Source organism: Vigna umbellata, chromosome 8, assembly GCF_029865625.1.
Source record: "Vigna umbellata cultivar VRB3 chromosome 8, Vumbellata_1.0, whole genome shotgun sequence".
Taxonomy (NCBI): domain Eukaryota; kingdom Viridiplantae; phylum Streptophyta; class Magnoliopsida; order Fabales; family Fabaceae; genus Vigna; species Vigna umbellata.
In genome coordinates, this window is record NC_142172.1 from 13,455,126 (window position 1) to 13,475,857 (window position 20,732).

The following is a 20,732-nucleotide window of genomic DNA, read 5'->3' on the forward strand; positions in this document are numbered from 1 at the left end:
TACTTATTTCAACAAGGGACATAGCAGCACATGCACAACAACAATTTCATGCACTTGTTATTAACCATATTATGATTTCCCTCCCAAGGTAGGTACCACGAAAACCATTAATGCCAATATCAAGAACCCTTCTAACTCTCCGAATTCCAACGTCTACACTATACAGGAAGAAAATATAATATTTCTCTTCATCTTACCATGGCCCTACATGCATTGAAACTCTTCACTTGCAAAAAGAAAACTGCACTCATACCATTATGTGCTGATGACAGTACATTATTCAACATTTATACCACTTCCATACATTTAATACCCATCAAACATTTCATGCAATTACAAAATAATAATTATACCCTAAACCCATGTTGTATCTCTATTTGAGAACACAAACCCATCACCAATGCACTCTTTGTCATATTTCACTCATACAACACGTTAACACTTCCTACTCTTATTTACATTCTTAACCTAGCCAACTCACGGCTACCCTCCAAATATTCACGATATGCACTTATCCCTTACTACAACACCACATGCACTGTATCCTTCAACCTGTGCATTCATATTCTGGGAATAACATCCCAAACCATTTTTTTTTCCTTAGCAACCCACAACCTTCCAATTGGGTATACTATCTATCCACACCGTTTCTCAAGATTAACAAGTTTCAAAGGAAACGCATCATGCTCAATCAATACATTCAAAAAGTTAACTCCCCTTACCTAGGTTTTCCAGTGAATTCCTTAAAGGCTCCTTGTTCCTAGAAAATCTCGTGACTACAACAAGGGTCCCTGCACAACTCCTTGGTACTCACAGTCTTCTCTATTACTCACTACGCTCATGGTGGAGACAAAAAATGGTGGTTTCTCTCTTGTGCACCTCTCGAGTTGTTCGGAATGTAGCTTAGGGTGCTTCTTATTTTGCACACAAGACGTCGGAGGCCGCGCGTTCTTCCTCCTTGCGCCCCCGGGTCCTCACCGGATTTCCTCCAGTACCCACCGGGATACGTCGGTGCGGTTCCCCACCGATCTTGGTCTGACAGTGGTGGCGACGGCGTGATGAATGCGTTGAGTTATTTGACGAATATTCTCACTTCGAAGGTCTACGACGTAGCAATTGAGTCCTCTCTACAATGCCAAAGCTTTTTGGGAAACTCGGGTTAAGGTTTGGCTCAAGAGAGAGGATATGCAAACCCGTTTTCTCATTTAAGATTCGTGGAGCTTATAATATGATGGCAAAGCTTCCAGGGAGTTGTTGGAAAAAAGAGTTATCTGCTCTGCGGTGATTGTATGTTAGGGGGGAAGAGGGTTTTTTTCCAAAGGGAGGATAATTGGGTGGAGCCCATCATCATCAGAGAGTGATTTTGGACCAGGTTGGAGGATTTGCAGATGATGTGGCTGTTGGGATTTGCACCTAACTTACATCATTTTAATTTTTTTTAAAATATTTACACAGGGCAACCTCTTCAAACGTGCCACGTATTCATCAAACTGCACAACTCATTTAGGTTTGGCCACGGTGGCATTTGCACCATTATGTTTTTAACGGCGTGAGCGAAAAGAACCGGATTGAACATTTGTTAACAAAATATGGGGTCTTACTGAACTTTTTTAAAAGGTAGAATCACTTTGAACCAAACCCCTAAAAGTAGGGACCAAATGGTGTATTAAACCATCTTATTTTCTTTTTCAAGGAAAAAACGTCTTTCCTAGAATAGATTCTCATATCTTTTCAAATCACATTGTTCGTATCGAGAAGATGGAATGGGTATAACGATTCCACTTGGCTTCTAAAATCAAGTTACGCTTAAGTGGGTTGGGCTATGAATCCCATCTCATTACAAAAGTTGAATTTGTTCCTATAAAACAATCTGACCAATGGATAAGATTGATGCTTAACTATGCAGTTATTATATCTACTATTCATACCTCACTCACCTATTTTTCGTCCCCATGAAACATGTGCATTAGTTTGGACCGAGAGCTGTGGCCTTTATACCAACTGCACACAACATTTGTACGTTTTTCCAAGATCTCTTAACCCTTCTTGCTCCATGATAATTTATGTTGGGCAGCTTCATGTTGCCTTATATATGATTTAGGAAACTCCTTCCACCATTGCAATTGTGAAGAAGGAACTCGAGAACCGCAATATCTTTCAAACTATCATCCCAAAGTTTGGAATGATAGGTTGATCATTCTCTATTTTATCGTCATTCTTCCCAAGGATGTATATTGTATATGTGGAAGACGTTACTATCGCAGGTAGTGACAAGGAGAATACAAACTAAAACAATCTTGCTCAAAAGTTCCAAACAAAATATCTTGGACCCTTGAGATACTTCCTTGGTACATAAGTTGCACAATCGAAGGATGGTTTAGTCATATCTAAGAAAAATATGCCCTTGAAATTTTAGTAGAAACAAAGATGTTAAATGCTAAGCTTGTAGTCACATTAATAGATCCAAGCGTGAAACTTGTACCCGAGCAAAGAAAACCAACGTCTAATCGTGTGAGATGCACAAGGTTAGTTGGTAAGCTTAATTATCTCACTATGACTCATCATACATCACCTTTGTTGTGATAATAAGTCAATGTTTAAACTCTCATTGTCAAAACCATTGAGATGCAATCCTATGGACCTTAAAGTATAACAAGAAAACTCCAGGAAAAGGCCTCATTTTGTGAAAATAAGGGAAATAATCAAATATTCTAAGGCATTCTAACACTGACTGGGCAGGGTCACCAAGTGATAGATGCTTCACTTCAGGGAGTTATGTTCTTCTTGGAGGTAATTTAATATCATGGAAAAGTAAAAAGAAAATATTATGACAAGATGAAGTGAAAAATCATAACACAGGGCAATGACAGTCAATTGTGAGCTCATATGGCTAAAACAACTTCTCAAAGAGCTTAAATTTGAAGAAAGTTTTCAATTGCACCATATATGTGACAATTAGGCAGCATTACACATTGCCTCCAATCCTACCTTTCATGAGGACCAAACATATTGAGGTGAATTATCATTTCATAAGAGAAAAAGTGGAGTCTAGAAAAATCACCACTAGATTTGTCAAGCCTGCACAAGACTTTTTTACCCTGGTGTATACATCTACTACACAATTTGATTTGGAACAAAGATTAGGCATTTCTAGGGGTCTATTTGTCAAGGATTGGGAAGCTCTGTTCAATTGGGATCTATTGTGTTATTTTTCTTCAAATGAATTTCTTCTTTTATCCATAAAGGAAAAACATAGCTGTTAGGGAACTAATTGTATCTAGTAGAAGAAGAAACATTACCCAGCCTAACTGCCTGGCAGTTAGGTAAGTCAGTATAAAAGGGGTGGGTTGGTTGGTGAGAGGGGGGAGCTTTTGGAGTGTTATGGTTTGGCGGGAACTCTTGTAGTTCTTTGGAGGGAGGTTAAGCTCTCGGGTTACGTTGTATCACCATTCTTGTTGATTCTTTTCATTCTTTTCAATAAAAGGAGGCTGTATAATTCAGATAAATTGTCTTTGTGTGTATTCGAGTGGTTGTCCATAGGTTCTTGATCCCAAGAACCTATCATTTGGTCCGACCTGCCGGATCCGATAGGAGGAGAACCAGTGATGGGTAGCGAGACGGAGGGAAGACTGGATAACTTGGAGATCACAGTGGAGGGAATTAAAGAGGAGACCGCGGCAATCAGACGCGATTTGCAACAAATGATGAGGTTGATGAGTGGGGGTGCAAACCATCAAGGGGGTGGTTCTGAGGGAAGCAGCAGTTCAGTGAATGATAATCAGGGGAGAGGCGATACTGGGGGAATATCGCACAACTGGAGGAAGAAAGTGGAATTGCCATCCTTTGAAGGCGGAGACCCATACATCTGGATTAATCGAGCCGAAAGATTTTTCGAAATCCAGAAAGTGGCTGAAGAGGACAAAGTGGAACTCGCTTACATTAGCATGGAGGGGAGCGCGAGTTACTGGTTTAATGTTTGGAAGGAAAAAGCCAAGATTCGTTCTTGGACGGCCCTAAAAATGGCGTTAGTGAATCGGTTTGGAGGGGGATCCAGAGGATCGGTGTTTGAACAGCTTGCGACAATGCGGCAAGAGGGATCAGTGGAGGAGTACGTCCGGAGCTTTGAAATATTAATAGGTCAGACTCGGGGGTTATCGGAGGAGCTGGTGATGGGGTTTTTTCTCGCTGGACTGCGAGAAGACATCAGGGGACAAGTCCGCATTCAAGATCCTCAAGAATTCATGGTTGCGATCAGGATCGCGCGGGACGTAGAAGATGCGATAATGAGGGCGACAGGAGGGGGCTGGAACGGGATGAAAATTAACCCATCGGGGTCGCGCATGGTAGGTTCGGTAGTACGTGGTGAAACCGAACGCCAGTCCACAAACCGGACAGGGAGAACGGAAGACAATGGATCAGCTAGGAGAGAGGGAGCGATGCCGGCGAGCAGTTCGATAGGGAGTGTGACCGGAGGTGCCGATAATCGGGGACGGACGGTGCGAAACTTACCGTATTCGGAATTTCTTAAAAGGAGAGAAGAGGGTCGTTGTTTCCGGTGCGGAGGCCCCTTTGCTCCTGGCCACCGATGCTCGGAGAAGAGTCTGCGAGTTTTGCTGTTGGCGGAGGATGAGGATGACGAAGCGGAAGAAGGGATAGATCAAAATTCAAAACCTATGGAGCTATCGGCGTGTTCCGTCGAAGGGTTAACCCAACCGAAGATGATGAAATTGAGGGGGAAGATTGGGCACAGGGAGGTGCTAGTCCTCATCGACAGCGGGGCCAGCCACAACTTTATTAGTCAGAGACTGGCGGAAGAGCTGAAGTTACCCATAAATGATACGCCCCCTTATCAGGTGAGTTTGGGGGATGGACAGCGGAAAGAGACGAGAGGGTGTTGTGAGCAGGTAGAGATCAGATTGGCGGAGGCCGTGGTTGAGGAAAGGCTCCATTTATTCGAACTGGGCGGAGTAGACATCATATTGGGGGTTGAATGGCTAGCTAAACTGGGGGAGGTGATGATAAATTGGAAGGAAATGACAATGGGGTATATCGTGGAAGGTAAGAAGGTGAAGATACAAGGAGACCCAGCGTTAGCCCGACAGCTGGTGGAACCTCAATCTTTATTAAAATTGACAGATGCTGAGTCATGGGTCATAGCTTGGGATATGGGCCAAGTGGAGAAAGAGGTGGACGGTGAGGGGCAAGTGGATTTGACGGAGGGGCAGAAAGCAGAATTGGAAACCGGGTTGCAGGCGCACTACCACGTTTTTCGGGTTTGGGAAATGTGCGTAGTGGAGCAGGGGACAGGAGGTGACGTGATGGGTGAATTGACTGAAGCTCCCTGCACGGTTGCAGCATGTGGGGAAAGTAGATTTTCATTTACAATTAACCGAGACAGCAAGAATACACTCAATATTTCATGTTCCCCAACTAAAGAAGGCTGTGGGTGAGAAGAGGGTGCCTCCGTTGGAAGATGGGGCGAAAAAAAAAAAAAAAAAAAAAAAAAAAAAAGAAGAAGAGAGTGCAGTTTTTCAACCTTGGGGACAAGGTTGTTGGGGAAGGGGAGTATTGTTAGGGAACTAATTGTATCTAGTAGAAGAAGAAACATTACCCAGCCTAACTGCCTGGCAGTTAGGTAAGTCAGTATAAAAGGGGTGGGTTGGTTGGTGAGAGGGGGGAGCTTTTGGAGTGTTATGGTTTGGCGGGAACTCTTGTAGTTCTTTGGAGGGAGGTTAAGCTCTCGGGTTACGTTGTATCACCATTCTTGTTGATTCTTTTCATTCTTTTCAATAAAAGGAGGCTGTATAATTCAGATAAATTGTCTTTGTGTGTATTCGAGTGGTTGTCCATAGGTTCTTGATCCCAAGAACCTATCAATAGCTTAATAAAATTTGCAGATAATACTAAGCTTTAACAAACCTGTGACATAAATCGGGGAAGCATAAGCCTGAGTATTTGTTCAAGGACTTGAGTCCCAGCTGATTCAATTGCTTGCTTTGGTATTGCTAGGAAAGGAAAAGGAATTTCAATGCTTACCTGCATTCCACATAGCAACCCAAAAGAACACTTTAACTGGAATCCAACAAATATAAAATCGCAAGAAATGAAATAAACATAGAGTACTACCTCAATTATAGTGTCTGATGTGAGTTGCTGCATCAAAGACTTATCATTATCAGCGTTAGTATCACACGATATCCGGTTAACCATTAGAGCTGCATTACCATATTAAAGTATTGAAAAGGTATTCCTGAAAGTAGCATAAACCAAACACCATGACACCCTATATTGCTTTCCTCGAGTACAAAAAAATTGCCTCAGCTGCTGCTATAAATAAGGAAGTAACATATAGTTTTGTAATTATCACAGGTACTGCTTCCAATGAATAGCCAGTAAGCTACAATCAAAAGCAGTACTGAGCAGAATAAGCATTGATCCACTTTCATACCAATTTAGCCACTCACATCGTAGTTGTTTTTTCAAACAATTTGACAAGACCAACACTTTCCAAGAATTCACATACATCTCAGCTCATATAAACAAGTTAAATCTGACATTTCTTAGGCTATGTTTGAATAAACTTCCCCATAAACACGCACAGGAGTAAATGATAAGAAAGAAAAATAAAATAATTGCTTAATAAGCTAAAGTTAGTTTGTAGAAATAAAATCGGCTAATGGAGAAGTAAACAAGAAAAAACTTTCATAAATTAACTTATGCGTAAACTAATATTAACTTGTAAAAAAACTTATATCATTTTCCTTCTTATTTTTTCATCCTGTAGGTGTTTAAAGAGAACTTCATCAAAACAGCTTTAACAATTATGCTTCATCTTCATATCATGCCCTCTGAATACTTTATAAAAAGGCATTAAGTAGAAAAACAAATTCATATCATCCATTCAACACTTTCTTCATTTAGTAAGTATGAAGATGTTGTATATGCAAGGTTGTTGAACTCGAAGTAGACTTGACTCGCATATTTGATTCATAAACTTTGATAATAGTGTACTAGTCTAAATAAGATAAAATTAAATTATACATACATACATATACATATATATATATATATATATATATATATATATACATACATATACATATATATATATATATATATATATATATATATATATTCAAAAAGTATGTTCTTAAAGTAAAAACATTTCACAAAGTAGCTAATTTGTTCAACTAGTTTGAACCCTAATAAAATATAGTCATTGTAAGGTTAATAAAGGGCAAAAATTACTAATAATTTCAAACTTCTTGACTCGAGAATTTATGCAAGTTTACACGAGTTTAAAAGTTCATCCATGTTCATTCAGAAAATAGTTTGATTGCGTGTTAAATCATTTTCTCAAGCTAGGATCGTAACTTGTGAGTTTCAGAACCTTATGAGAGTATGAATTCATAATCATTTATTCTTAATGCACTCACAAACGGAAATAAAAATAAATAAATTCTAACAGACATCCTTTATCATATCGATTTAAATTGGGCTCCATGATCACAAGGGAGGCTGCAACATTGCAATTTGTAAGGTCTACACAACCCTTTGCAGCTGCAGTCTGTGCTGTGTTTCCCAAAATTTTTTTAATCAAAACACAATCTTAACAACCACACCACAACCTAAAACTATACACATTTGACATGCATTTAACAAAACTCACCATCAAACTTGTCGTTCTGTGCAGCAATCATAGGTGATCCCTCGAGCTGTCACCAATCGTCAAAGCAAATAATCAAAATAACGAAACAAATCAACACAGTAGAAAACTAAATTCAGCAACACATTCAAATAAGTTTGACACCTTGCAAGACAAGAGCTTGATGCAGCATCCATCAGGCTGCTCTTCCACCTTAACCAACAACACTGGACAAATCTCAAAGTTGAAGAACCTGAACCTATAAACGTAACACCGAAACGTGTCGTCATTTACCCGTTCAATCCTCTCCGCGTCCAACACCGAGTACTGACTCGCTGGTAACCGCATGTACTCAACTGCACAGATCACAAAATTCAAACAAATTACCGCTTTTTCAAAATCAAACAAAAATATAGAAAAACTCATCTAGTCTAGTTCTTCTACTCACAATCTTTATCTTTGAAGTCCTTTCACTTTAAAACTAATCTTTTCAATCTTTATGCATACATATAAGATCAATTTGGACAAACTTTTTCCAAAACAACTTTAGGAGCAACTTGTAGGAGAAGAGCAAACAACTATAGGAAAAGAAAAATTAAAATTAGTTTTTCCATAAGTTAATAAAATTAATTTTTTTTCATAATTAATTTATAGAGGCATTGTCATATAACTTTTCTAAATTTACATTTCTAATTTAATCTGTGCATAATTTCTAAATTCTTATTTTTAATTTAATCTGCGAATAATTTCTAAATTCTTATTTTGAATTTAATTTGTGCATAATTTCTAAATTCTTTTTTTTTAATTTAATCCGTTCATAAGCTTAACCTATGGAGAAACTCCTTTAATATTGCTTTCAGTTAAGTATTTACTAAAAACTTGTCTGAACACACCCGTATTTGTTTCACACAATCCAAGGTATATATATACAGATGAGCTTGTCCCTAAACTATTCCAGAGAAGAACAAAATGAAGAAAAAGTGGAATGGATTTCTTTACAACCTAAAATTATGGTAACATCTATAAATAAAAGCAATAATTTAAATAAAATACTTATAAAAAAATTGCAAATTAGCTTAATCTAATTTTAAGTTATCGAGAAGATATTTTCCAGACAAAACACCATCAATACTGTACCTAATCTATTTTCGATTATGGTGTTGAAAACTGCAGATACTATAACAGGTTTATAGATTAATTAGAAGTATTGATTAATTAATATTGCTCTAACATTACTTAGGGGACGCTGCAGTTGGCGAACGGAAACGGACTCTTTACGGCGAGCAACGAACCGAGCCTTTTGTGTTGGAGTGGCGGAAGCACGAAGCGAAGGGCGCAGGGATTTACGAGCGCATTGTTTGGTGGATGGAAATGAAATCGGAATGGAACGAAACAAGGAAGAAGAAGAAGAAGCCATCCACCAAACTGTTGAGTAGAGATGGATAGAGATAGCACTGGGACGCTGCAGCAATTGAGAATAGCGTGGCCACAAAATGGGAGGCGAGAATGCGTTGACACGTGAGCCACGTGACCATTCCTTGCTCGGATTTTAGGTGATTTTGGATGAGGAAAAAGGAAGATTGAGGAATATGTTATGATATAGAAAAAAATATATAAGAAAACTTACTTTATTACCATGTTAAAAAATTAAAATATTTTATATTTATTAATAATATAAATATATGATGTAAAAGAGAAAATATCTCAAATATCATCTTTGAATTTATTTTTTTAAAATTTTGGATTTGATTGTTTTTTTATATTGAAATTTTTAAATTTAACCATTTTTAAGATGTTATAATAGTTAGGATAATACTTTTATGGAATAAATTTGCAACAACATAATTCCTTCTTCAATTTGTAACATTTACTCTTTATCTTTATTTTTATTGTTGTCCGTATCATCATCAGGAGAAAAATATGTAATGAAATAAAAATAACCATATTTTCGCTTTTGTTATTTATATCTATAGAAATATATATAATCTTATCGGTTAATTCCCCCTTTAAAATCATTTTAATATTCATTATGAATAATTATTTTAAAGAAATATATAAATATTACTAACGATATAAGCACAAATTCCTTTAAACATGTTTGAACACGAAAAATGTTACACATATAATTCAAAGTGAATTGTTAATTGATTTCAGTAAAATTAAACTGAATGAATTGTTACACATGAATTTGGTTATAAAATACATCAATCCACCAATAGCTTAATTTAACTAGAAACTATAACAAAAAAAAACAGTTAGACCAACAACTAGCCCAACTGTGGAACATTCTTTTGAATTTGTTTTACTGAGCTTTTCCTTTAAAGCTAATGTAGTGACTTTGCCTTATTTATCATCTGCAGCATCCGTTAATCACCTCTGAATATCATGGTTCTCATTCAATCTTACACAGTTCAATCAGGGGTAGTGTCCGATCTGTGAGTATATATGATGCACACCATAACTTGCCTTTTATCAACTATTTATTTTTCCTATCTCAGGACTCTTGCAATAAGATGGCAACATATGGAATGAATTCTATAACCTTGTAAGTATATCTTCTGTTGTTGGTGAAACTTCTTATGGGTATGGAGGATCAACTAAGACTATATTGGTTCTGCAGCTTGGATTCTGTCCAGGGATCAACTTGCACTGGCTTGAAGGATGTTTGTCAGATAGATAGCATATAGTTCTCAACTGTGTATCATAAAGCAGATTCCTATCTGAGAGCAGACGACAACGATGATGACATGTGTCCGATGGATGAAGATGATTTTTTGATTGGTTCACCAGTAAAATCTGAATCTCTATTAGCTTCTGATGATACGAAGGTGTCAAGTTTGTTTTATTCATCCACTGTTTTATATGTTTCTATTTAAGATTAGTAGTTTTTTAACACTGGGCCGATCAATTTGCTGGAATAGAGTTGCAATCCTTCAAGCAAGCCTGCCGATGATCATCCTTGCAATTTTAATGAAACCCAAAATTTTGAGAAAAACAGGCCGCACTTATCACTATCAACCGTTGCAGGAAATTCAACCACCTGAGCTTAATGAATCAAAGGAGACTCTTCATGAATCTGAGCTGGAATCATCTAGTGTAATGTATGTATCTGGTGCTTGATAGTAACTGCAATTTTATGGAGAAAGTACTATAGGTACTGTTTGTATTCTTCTCTATATAGATTTGTAGTTTTACCTCAGGATTCTATCTGAACTGTTGACTGGAATTAACACATGCTATTGTTTGTTACTTTTGGAGTTGCCTCCTGATAATAAAATTCCGGGTGTGTTTCCAACCTGCGCACCATTTACTTGAGTCAGCAGCCTGATTATCAAATGGACAATAAATTATGAAAGGGATACAGAAATACACATGTTGTGACTCTTGCAATTTTCATTTACTTCCTTGACCTTTGCTTTCAGCTTTATGTGTTTCCATTGTCAACAGACTAATTCAACTTTCATGTGCTTGCTTAACTGCCCCATGGTTAACTGAATAGCCTCCAGATGTGAATGCAAGTAATCACCAGCCACAAATTCTCTAAAGCTTCCATCCACCTCAATAACACTGCAAGCAACCTCTTTACTTGTTCCTCTTTTCTTCATCATTTGTTTAACACCCTCCACATCTCTCCACCTTTGCTCCGTAGCATACATGTTTCTCAACATCACATAGTTTCCCGCAACATCCTCATCCATTTTCACCACCTCTTTAAGAACTTTCTCTGCCCTCGATACATCATTGAAGTAAACACAAGCAAAGAGAAAAGAACTCAGTATTATCCCGTTAGCATCATAAGGCATGGCTTGAATTAATTTTTCAGCCTCATCCAGGCATCCAGCTCTTCCTAGAAGGTCAACCACACAACCATAATGCTCAATCTCAGGCACAATTCCAAATCTCTCCATTTCGTTGAACCATCTTCTTCCTTCCTCCACCAAACCACAATGGTTGCAAGCAGATAGTACACTAATCATAGTTACCTCATTTGGTCCAAACCCTTCTTCCATCATCCTTGCAAACACCTCCAATGCTTCCTTGGCACAGCCATTGACTGCAAAACCATTTATCAAAGCATTCCACGAAGCCGTTTCCCTCTCATTCATCTCCTCAAAAACCAATTTCGCTTTCATAATTTCACCACATTTTGCGTACATATCAATCAAAGCAGTGCCAACACGAACAGACCTATCAAACTTTTTCCTTTGGGCAAACCTGTGAATCCAGCCCCCCAAATCCAACGCACCCAAATCAGCCGCAGCGGGAAGAACACACAAAACAGTTACCTCATCTGGCTCCACCAACACCGTCTGCATTTCACGAAACAACTCCAACGCTTCATGAGACCTTCTATTCTGGCAATAGCCTCCAATCATGGCATTCCAAGTAAACAAATTTTTATCCGGCATAACGTCAAACATCAACCTAGCATTTTCAACATCACCATTACCACAATACCCAGAAATCATACTAGTCCAAGAAACCACGTTCCTCTCCTCCATCTCATCAAACAACTCCCTCGCCAAATCCACACATCCCGTCTTTACATACCCATCAATCATTGCGTTGAAAGCAACAACGTCCCGATCCTCCATCTCATCGAAAAGCCTCCTAGCCTCACCCATATTCCCAAACTTCGCATACCCCACAATAACCGCGGTCCACGAAACCATGCTCTTTACAGACATTTCATCAAACACCTTCTTGGCATCATCCAAAATCCGAAACTTCACATACATATCCACCAAAGCAGTTGACACGTACAAATCAAAGCAAAGCCCGTTTCTTAAAACCACCCCGTGAAGCTGCGAACCCTCCCGCCTGGCCACACGAGCCGAGCAACCCTTCACGAGCGAGGTGAAGGTGTACCCATCAGGCGTAAAAGGCGGCGTTTTGCGGCGAAGGTCTCGGAAGAGGGTGAAAGGCTCGGAGAACTGGCGAGCCGCGAAGTGAGTAGCGATCATGGAGTTGCAGAGGAAGGTGTCGCGGATGCGGACGAGGTCGAAGAAGGAGCGCGCGTGTTGTACGAGCGCGTGATGGCGCGTAGGGGAGACGACGACGAGGGAGGCGCAGGTGGTGATGAAAGCGGTGAGGAGGTTGAGGTTGTTGTGGAAAGAATGTCGGAGCATAAAGGCGTGGATTTGAAGAAGGGTGATAACGCTCTTTGTCTTGCATTGGAGAAGGTTTAAGCATCTTCTCTCTGCGTTGCTCCATAGGGTTCTTTGTGGAAGTTGGTATTCATCTCCCATTATTCTTCCTTCTGCTTCTTACTCAACTCTTCCATTTACATCTTAAAAACAAGGATAAAAATAAGGTGAAAACATTTACATTTCACATATATAAAAAAATATTTTTTTATATTTTTCAAAAATAAGAAAATAAAAAATAATCAAATAAATATAAGAAATGGTGCATTTCTACCGCATCTTGAATCTTCCTATTTAATCCATTGAAGAGTCTAGTCATTATAGTCATAAATGTTTTTTCTACATCGATTTTCATCAAAGTGACTTTCCATTTCTTGGACATATTATTCAATAGTCATATTTTTTAGTAAGTCTTTTTGTAATTCGTTAAAGATCTCCTCTTTATAATAAGGAGACATAATGACACAGAGAAAGATTAAGTCCAAAAATAACTTCAAATTTAAAAAATATAAAAACAAATTATTTATAATTAAAAGAATTACAAATATTTTTAATTGTCTAAACTATTATATAATTATGCTTGAAGTCATGATCTTTATGTTTCTTGAATTTCAATTTTTATGGAGTATCATGAGCCTCGAAAAGATATATTCTTCCAAATGTTTATTTTTTAACTTTGTCATAGGTTATTTGAATTTCAATTGTGTCTTCCTCATGTTCTTCTTCTTTAAAATCAAGATATAGTTCTCTATCACACATGCAAATTTTCCTCTTGCACCCTTTTGGACTTCTAAATTCTCTTCCAACATTCGTTTATTACTTCCACTCATGTAAAGAACAAAAACAACTTTATATATTTCCAAACAACAACACAAAGAAAATAAACTTTTTTTTTTATTTTAAACAACACAGTAATCACACAATATAAGATGAATTATTTTCTGGTAGGGAAGAAATCAATTTTATAAAATAAATAGTATATTTTGCAATAATTTTTAATAAATAAAATAAATTACAAGTAAATTGAATTCAACATTGTTCAACTTTTTAAAAAATAATAATAATGATTCAATTGAGTAAAAAAAATGGTTTAATACCCTATTTTGTCCCCAGTTTTGCTAGAAAATGTCAAATTAATCCATCCTTTAAAAAGTGCATCAATTAAGTCTTCACTTAATAAAATTTATGTCAATGAAATCCCTTCCATTAAATCTGTACAAACGACGTTAACTATTTTTCTCTCTCTTCTACTTTTCTTCTATTTTTCTGTACAATGCAGGTTTTTGTAGTTTTTTTTTTCTCTTCTACTTTTCTTCTACTTCAAATACTCTCTCCTCCCACTTTTTAAAGGATGAAGCATACGAATTTGGAGTTGCAATCTCAAACAATGTGGCTTTACTATTTCAGTGGCCAGCCTGCTCAATGTTTGCCGATCTTTTGGGCCTCTCTGGCATGCCAAATTCATTACACACTAGTTCTGAAGCCTAGGGGTAGATTTAATGTTAGAAAGTGGTAGTAAATAAAGAAGTCATGTTGCAGAGAATCTCCGATATTTTGAAGAAAGATATAGTTACCTTTCTATCTATACTTTGCCACCATATGATGTTTAATGGTGAGATGGTATTATTGAATCAGAGAATCAAGGTGCTACTGTGCTCTGCCTTAATCTTTATATATATATATATATATATATATATATATATATATATATATATATATATATATAGATAAATGGATATATACACAAAGGATTAGAAACGGATAACCATTGAACAATTTTGTTCATACTACTTGAAGACAACTTAAGATAAATAATTCCCAAGAGATAAAATAAGTGTACAAGATATACAGAAAGTTGAGATACAGGACTGCGCTACAATCCAGGACAATATTCAAAGTGTTGAAATCTCATGAAAACAGTAGTTTCATTAATTGAAACAAGTTAAAAATTGATTTTCATAAGTGAAGTCATGAATTTGCCAAAAAACAATGAGAAACCACCGTTACTACTCCCACACGACCTAGTTGATGAAGACGACGAGCTCCTTCCTCCACCACTGCTCTCCTCCGTCCACTGCAACACGCCAGAGTTTGACGACGATAGAGTCGCTATTGACGACGCCATAGTGGGTCTCACCAACCTCTTCTTCATCAACTTCTTCTCTGGCCCCACCATTTCAGGCCACACTACGCCACCATCACCTACTTGAAACACAAAAACACCATAGCCATTGTCGTTTTCACTATCAACCACCCAACTCAACACGTCCCAGTAGAACTCTACTTTAACATCGTCGTTTGTATGGATTTAACAGAAGGGATTCCATTGACTTAAATTTTATTAAGTGAGGGATTTTATTGACGTAAATTTTATTAAGTGAGGACTTAATTGACGCGCACTTTTTAAATGATGGACTAATTTGACATTTTCGAGCGAAACTGAGGACAAAATAGGGTATTAAACCAAAATATATATATAAACTGAATTAAATACAATATATTGTTACTTCACATATTTAATGCTAACATTAACACGTGACATATATAATGTTGACATTAACACGTGACATTGACATTAATACTGCAAACTTAAGAAGTAAAAGAAACCAAAAATAAAAATAAAAACAAAAATACCACTAACTTATTTACAAAAACAATGTTAACATTATTTATACAAATATAACATAAATGAATAAATTGAATTCGTTTAATACAAAATGCAACTTGGTTAAAAAAAAAGACCAAACCCAATAAAAACAACAAAAAGTTGAAATTGAAAGTAGTAATTAAACCTTCATCAATCAAAATATAATATATATATATATATATATATATATATATATATATATATATATATATATATATATGGGGTTTGCTAACGCGTGTACGCTTGTTTTTCAGTTGGTACATTTTAGCAATGTGTATCGGATTTTAGTAGACAAAAATACCCTTATATATCATGGATTCTAAGCTTTAAGGTTAAGGGTATTTTAATAATTTTCATTCTCAAAACTTAAAGAAAAAAAAAGGAAACCCCCAAAGCCTTACTCACCTCTCTCATTCCTCTCAATCCTTTCTCTTTCATTTCTCTCACTCCAACATTTTCTCTGTCATCCCTACTGTAGTCCCAATTGAAAAAATCAGAAACACTTCCCTTTAAACAATTTGCCTTTGTAAAGAGTTGAGTCATTGACATATTCACCTTCAGGCAAAGGTTCATTCAAGATCTCTTCAATTTCACCATTTTCACTAATCTCTCTAATTTCATCATCTGCATATGTTGAATCATCATCTCTAAAAAAACCTCCAGGCCAATTACCAATTCTTTCGGATGTCATTATGCTTGTGAAAATTAGATAAAATTATATACGACAAAAATTATAAAATGAAAACTCATTATAAAGTAATATTTTTGTAAGAAATTGTTTAACAACGAGTGTTTCTGATTTTTTTTCCAGGCCAATTACCAATTCCTTTGATGTCATTATGCTTGTGAAAATTAGATAAAATTAGATAAGACAAAAATTATAAAATAAAAACTCATTATAAAATCATATGGCAAGTGTTTCTGATTTTTTCAACTGGGGCTACACTAGGGACGACAGAGAAAAGATTGGAGCGAGAAACATGAAAGAGAAAGGGTTGAGAGGAATGTCAGAGGTAGGTAAGGGTTTGGGAGCTTTCTTTTTTTTTTTTAGTTTTGAGAATGAAAATTATTAAAATACCCTTAACCTTAAAACTTAGAATCCATAATATATAAGGGTATTTTTGTCTACTAAAATCCGGTACACATTGCTAAAATGTACCAACTGAAAAACAGACGTACGCGCGTTAACAAACCGCATATATATATATATATATATATATATATATATATATATATATATATATATATATATATATATATATATACACGTACACGTACATATATATATATATATATATATATATGTGTACGTGTATATATATATATATATGTATATATATATATATGTGTGTATATACCGATTGACCATTGATTATGGTTACAAGCTAATATATATTCTACATTTGAGTGATTTATTGAACACAATACATTACCCAGCAATATCCTCCCTATATAAACTACAAACTACAAAAGGAAATTTACTGCAGCTGCTATAGAGTTGAATTTTTTTTATTGTTCTTCTATTGTTATCTTTGAAATACAGTAATTTTGATATACTAAAATATCTTAAAATTTGTTTAATATATTAAAAGTAAAAGTATTTTGAAGATATAAGAGAAGAACGAGTATAAAAACTCAGAAGATCCATATTCTTAAGGTTTATGGTTCTAATTTCCTTTTGGTATCGATTATGCTAATGATAAAGCATTTATGAATTCCTTGGCAAAGATATCTAGCCTTCATTTGCAGGAGGTTGTTGTGCAAACTTGTTCTGAGTCAGACCAATTTCAGCTTCAGCAGTTCCATCTTCTTCTTTGAACTTCTTGTATATGTCACCTTTATAAAACTCTCTAGTCCTTGACACCAAGATGAGAGACACAAGTGCCCCAAACAGGCTCACTGCAGTGATTATAATGAAAGCCTTTTTGTAACACTCACTTCCATAGCAATTCAACTCCTCCCCAGGTTTCCTCTTCACTCCTAATGCTGCCATTTGCCTTCTGGCTTCCTTGTCATACAAATACCCTGCAACCCTTACACTGAACAAGTATGACCCAATTGGACTTGCCACTGACCCAACATTATACAGAGTTGAGTAAAATTTCAGACCAAAAAGTTCTGATATGATGGAAAACAGCAGTGGCCAATTTGCCCCAAAGCAGAATCCAATTATCATTGAGGCTGCATACAGACCATTAGGGACATTGAAAGCAATCAGAAGGTGACCAATACAAGGCATGACAAGAATTGAAGTGAACAAAATAGGCCTAGGAACTTTAAATTTGGCTATGATAATTTCTGATATCACACCCTGCACTATTTTACCCATATAGATCCAAATAGCCATAAGGGACACAAATGTTGTAACACTGTGTGATGAATATCCTAAGGATGCACCGATTTGGCTCAAGTTGTTTACCACAGTGAGTGTGCCACCAAGTCCACAGATTGTTGCTAAGAAAAGAATCACCATGTCAAGGCTAAAAATGGCTTGAAGTATTGTATAATCTTCACCTCTACTTGGTGGGCTGAACATGCTTTTCCAACAGGAAACTTGCTTCTCTGCAGAATTCTCTGGATTTGGCATCTCTGTTGGTATATTCAAAGGCTTAGGAGGGTTTTCACTGTTGCTGTGCTCTTGTTTCCTCTTACAAATCTTTTGTTCTTCAAACATAACAACAACAAGTGGAAGGATGAGCAACAGAAGCATCAGTATAGTAGTGACATAGTACTCACTCTTAGTAAAGTTGAAACTTTTTTGCAGTATGATGACTACCATGAGGAAACCTGCAAGAACTAAAGTGGTGTAGAGGAAATTGTAGAAAGCCTTGGAATCATTTGGCTGTTGGACTCCCTTGTGGTGTCTGATAACTGGCAAGAAAACAAAAGTTACAGCAGTTGGTAGCCATGCCATAAGCAAAATCAGAGACTTGGAGTCATTTCCATAGAAGGCATAGTATATCTGAGTGATGATTGCTGCACTCAAACCAAGGTAGCCACTAAGAAGGCCAATGACAATGCCCCTTGTGCCTGGGAAGTTCTTCACACTGGTCACAATGACTCCAGTGTTAGTGGAACAGTGAGAATTTGCTCCAATGAAGATGTATAAGCACATTTTCCACACCTGGGGCCTGGCAATTTTTCTGGTCACTGCAAGCCAAATTATGAAATAGCCAAAAAAGTTGAGAACTCCACCAATTGTTAACACCACCCAAGGGGGTGTGACCTCATTGATTAGGCCTGAAATGATGCCTATGTTGGACCCCAAATCCTTGAAGAAGCTTAACAGATTCAGGGTGGATTGATCATACCCTAAAACTGATTTGATTTCCCTTGAATATAGACTGAACATGTAGCTTGCTCCTGATACAGACATGATCATGAATGAGGAAAAAGCCATGAACCAACGCCCTGTAAGGACTTGCAGAGTGAAGCCTTTGGTATTGTTCACAGAACTTCCACCATTCTGTTTGAAAGATTCCATCTTCTTCTTCACTCTTAGTTTTCAGCACCACTTTGTGAATGAGCTGAAAACTGAAAGTGAGTGTTTCTCTGGTGAATCAAGCAAAGAAGAAAGAGATGGTTGGATTTTGGAAAATTGTGGTGAATTTATGCAGAGTTTGAAGTTGTAATTTTCCAAATGGCTTGTTCAAGATATTCTGAGGCAAAAAAGTCTACCATCACCGAAAACATGCTCACATTCCTACTCCAAAACTGTGCCATCAACCATTCTTCCTCACTAAAAATAGTAGGGTCAAGCTCAAAATTTTGTGGTGCTACAATGTTGTCGATCATGATAAACATTTACATTCATTTTATACATATTAAAAACATAAAATAATTATAAAAAATATTTTTTTATACTTTTAAAAGATAAAAAATTAAAAAATAATATTAAATGAATGTAAAATATTTATGAGGGTTAAAATATTATTTTTATAATTTCACTCAAAAGACAAAAAGAAATAAATAAACAAAAGCACACTTCATGCTTTTTACCTGTGCAATTTCAGTGCCTTAACCGTCTAAAATCGTTCGACTTGATCCATGTTTATCATTTATGGAATTTATATGTTTCAATAAATTTTTTTGTCTTTGTTATTGTTATAATAAATTAATTTAATCATGACTCGTAGTCATCTGAATTTTTATTTCGATCATTTACACTGATTTATGTTATTATTTTATTGCAATGATTCTCATGCTAAGAAATTAAGTTAAGCACATGTAATAGTTAACTTCAACCTTTTTACTAATTTTATTTTTTTACAATATTTAGTACTGATATTATATTATAAATAATATTAGGTGTTACTTGAAAATATTAATTAATTAACTTGTTCAATAAATAAGCAGTTAGCCAATTTCTAATAATACTAAAAGTTGAAGATACCGATCTTCAATTTTAGCAAGATTGGTAACAGACCAATTTCTTTTATATAAAAATCAAATCAAAATATATTCCTTTCATAATGGCTAAAATTGTCACACCCCTTAAAAAAACCCACTAAAAATTTCAAGTAGTGGGAGCCATGTGCCAAGGAGAGATAGTGAGCGTTTCAGTTAGTGGAAAACAGGTGACTGGAGAGTGACCGTTCGGTTTTGGGTGACGGCAGTATTTAATGCCAAATTTCAAATGTCGTGTCACTTCTCTGCATGTTTTCCTTCTTCTCCAAACTGCTGAAACCATTTTCCTCCTTCTCTCTAAAATCTCCATCTTCTCTCTAAGAAAATCTCACCTTTTCTTCTTCCGATCACCTCTCAGGCACCATTTGAACACTCCCGGCATCAAGAGCTTTCGTTTAAACCGATCGGTTTGTGGTTCTAAGCCGGTGAGTTTCGTTCTCTTTAGCACGTTCGTTTATTCTCACATGCAAACCTCTATTTTTGGTCGTCTGAGTGAATAGTATTATTCTGAGTGTTTCTGGTTTTTTGTTTGGTTTAGTATTCCTAAAACGTGACTGTCAAACGTAAAGTCTTGGGTAGTGGTGAGCTCTATTCTGCATCGTTGAGCGTTCAGTTACGTTTAGAGGTAAGGGAAGCTTATATAATTTGATTAAGATTCTTGTTTTGAACGTTGGTATGTTTGCATGATACGTTGTTTGGCTATTTGATGAGTATGAAATATGCATGTACGGCTTGTTTGGATGTGTGGATGGATGACTGATAAATGGTGTGAACTAAGTTGAGATATGTTTTGATCTTCAAACTGTAGTATTCTGAGTAAATGTTGTAGTATGGTCGAGCGTCATTAGTGATCGTTCGATCCTTCATGGAAGTGCATGATCTTAAC

General features: G+C 36.4%; 3 protein-coding genes across 4 annotated transcripts; all 3 read right to left on the reverse strand.

Moving 5' to 3' along the window:
• Nucleotides 1-5,483: 5,483 nt before the first annotated feature.
• Nucleotides 5,484-9,186, reverse strand: LOC148194041 (uncharacterized). The gene is made up of 5 exons (XM_088096679.1): nt 8,882-9,186; nt 7,811-8,001; nt 7,670-7,715; nt 6,127-6,215; nt 5,484-6,036 (listed from the first exon to the last, which is right to left on the reverse strand). Exons 1-5 carry the CDS (start codon nt 9,060-9,062, stop codon nt 5,911-5,913), a joined length of 633 nt encoding a protein of 210 aa, XP_087952805.1. The 5' UTR covers nt 9,063-9,186; the 3' UTR covers nt 5,484-5,910.
• Nucleotides 9,187-9,759: 573 nt separating this feature from the next.
• On the reverse strand, nt 9,760-12,927 carry LOC148194042 (pentatricopeptide repeat-containing protein At2g44880-like). Of its 2 annotated transcripts, none has more exons than XR_015781578.1 (2): nt 11,018-12,927; nt 9,760-10,941 (listed from the first exon to the last, which is right to left on the reverse strand). XR_015781578.1 is itself a non-coding variant. In XM_088096437.1 (2 exons), the coding sequence occupies exon 1, from the start codon at nt 12,892-12,894 to the stop codon at nt 11,086-11,088; it is 1,809 nt and encodes a 602-aa protein (XP_087952563.1). In that variant the 5' UTR covers nt 12,895-12,927; the 3' UTR covers nt 9,760-10,941; nt 11,056-11,085. The 2 variants fall into 2 exon arrangements, 1 of the variants encoding a protein (XP_087952563.1); XM_088096437.1 differs by having other exon boundaries at nt 11,056-12,927.
• A 4,076-nt stretch (nt 12,928-17,003) lies between these two features.
• On the reverse strand, nt 17,004-19,202 carry LOC148194043 (protein NUCLEAR FUSION DEFECTIVE 4-like). Its single transcript, XM_088096438.1, has one exon. It carries the CDS (start codon nt 18,921-18,923, stop codon nt 17,172-17,174), a length of 1,752 nt encoding a protein of 583 aa, XP_087952564.1. The 5' UTR covers nt 18,924-19,202; the 3' UTR covers nt 17,004-17,171.
• Between the last annotated feature and the right edge of the window lie 1,530 nt (nt 19,203-20,732).

What these genes read in the sequence shown, in the direction of transcription:
- LOC148194041 (XM_088096679.1), bottom strand. Translation starts at nt 9,062, where the DNA reads ATGGCTTCTTCTTCTTCTTCCTTGTTTCGTTCCATTCCGATTTCATTT. An exon ending in CCAACTGCAGCGTCCCCTAA is followed by an intron (nt 8,002 to 8,881) that starts GTAATGTTAGAG and finishes TGATCTGTGCAG; the next exon opens with TTGAGTACATGCGGTTACCA. An exon ending in CATCAGACACTATAATTGAG is followed by an intron (nt 6,037 to 6,126) that starts GTAGTACTCTAT and finishes TGTGGAATGCAG; the next exon opens with GTAAGCATTGAAATTCCTTT.
- LOC148194043 (XM_088096438.1), bottom strand. Translation starts at nt 18,923, where the DNA reads ATGGAATCTTTCAAACAGAATGGTGGAAGTTCTGTGAACAATACCAAA.
- LOC148194042 (XM_088096437.1), bottom strand. Translation starts at nt 12,894, where the DNA reads ATGGGAGATGAATACCAACTTCCACAAAGAACCCTATGGAGCAACGCA.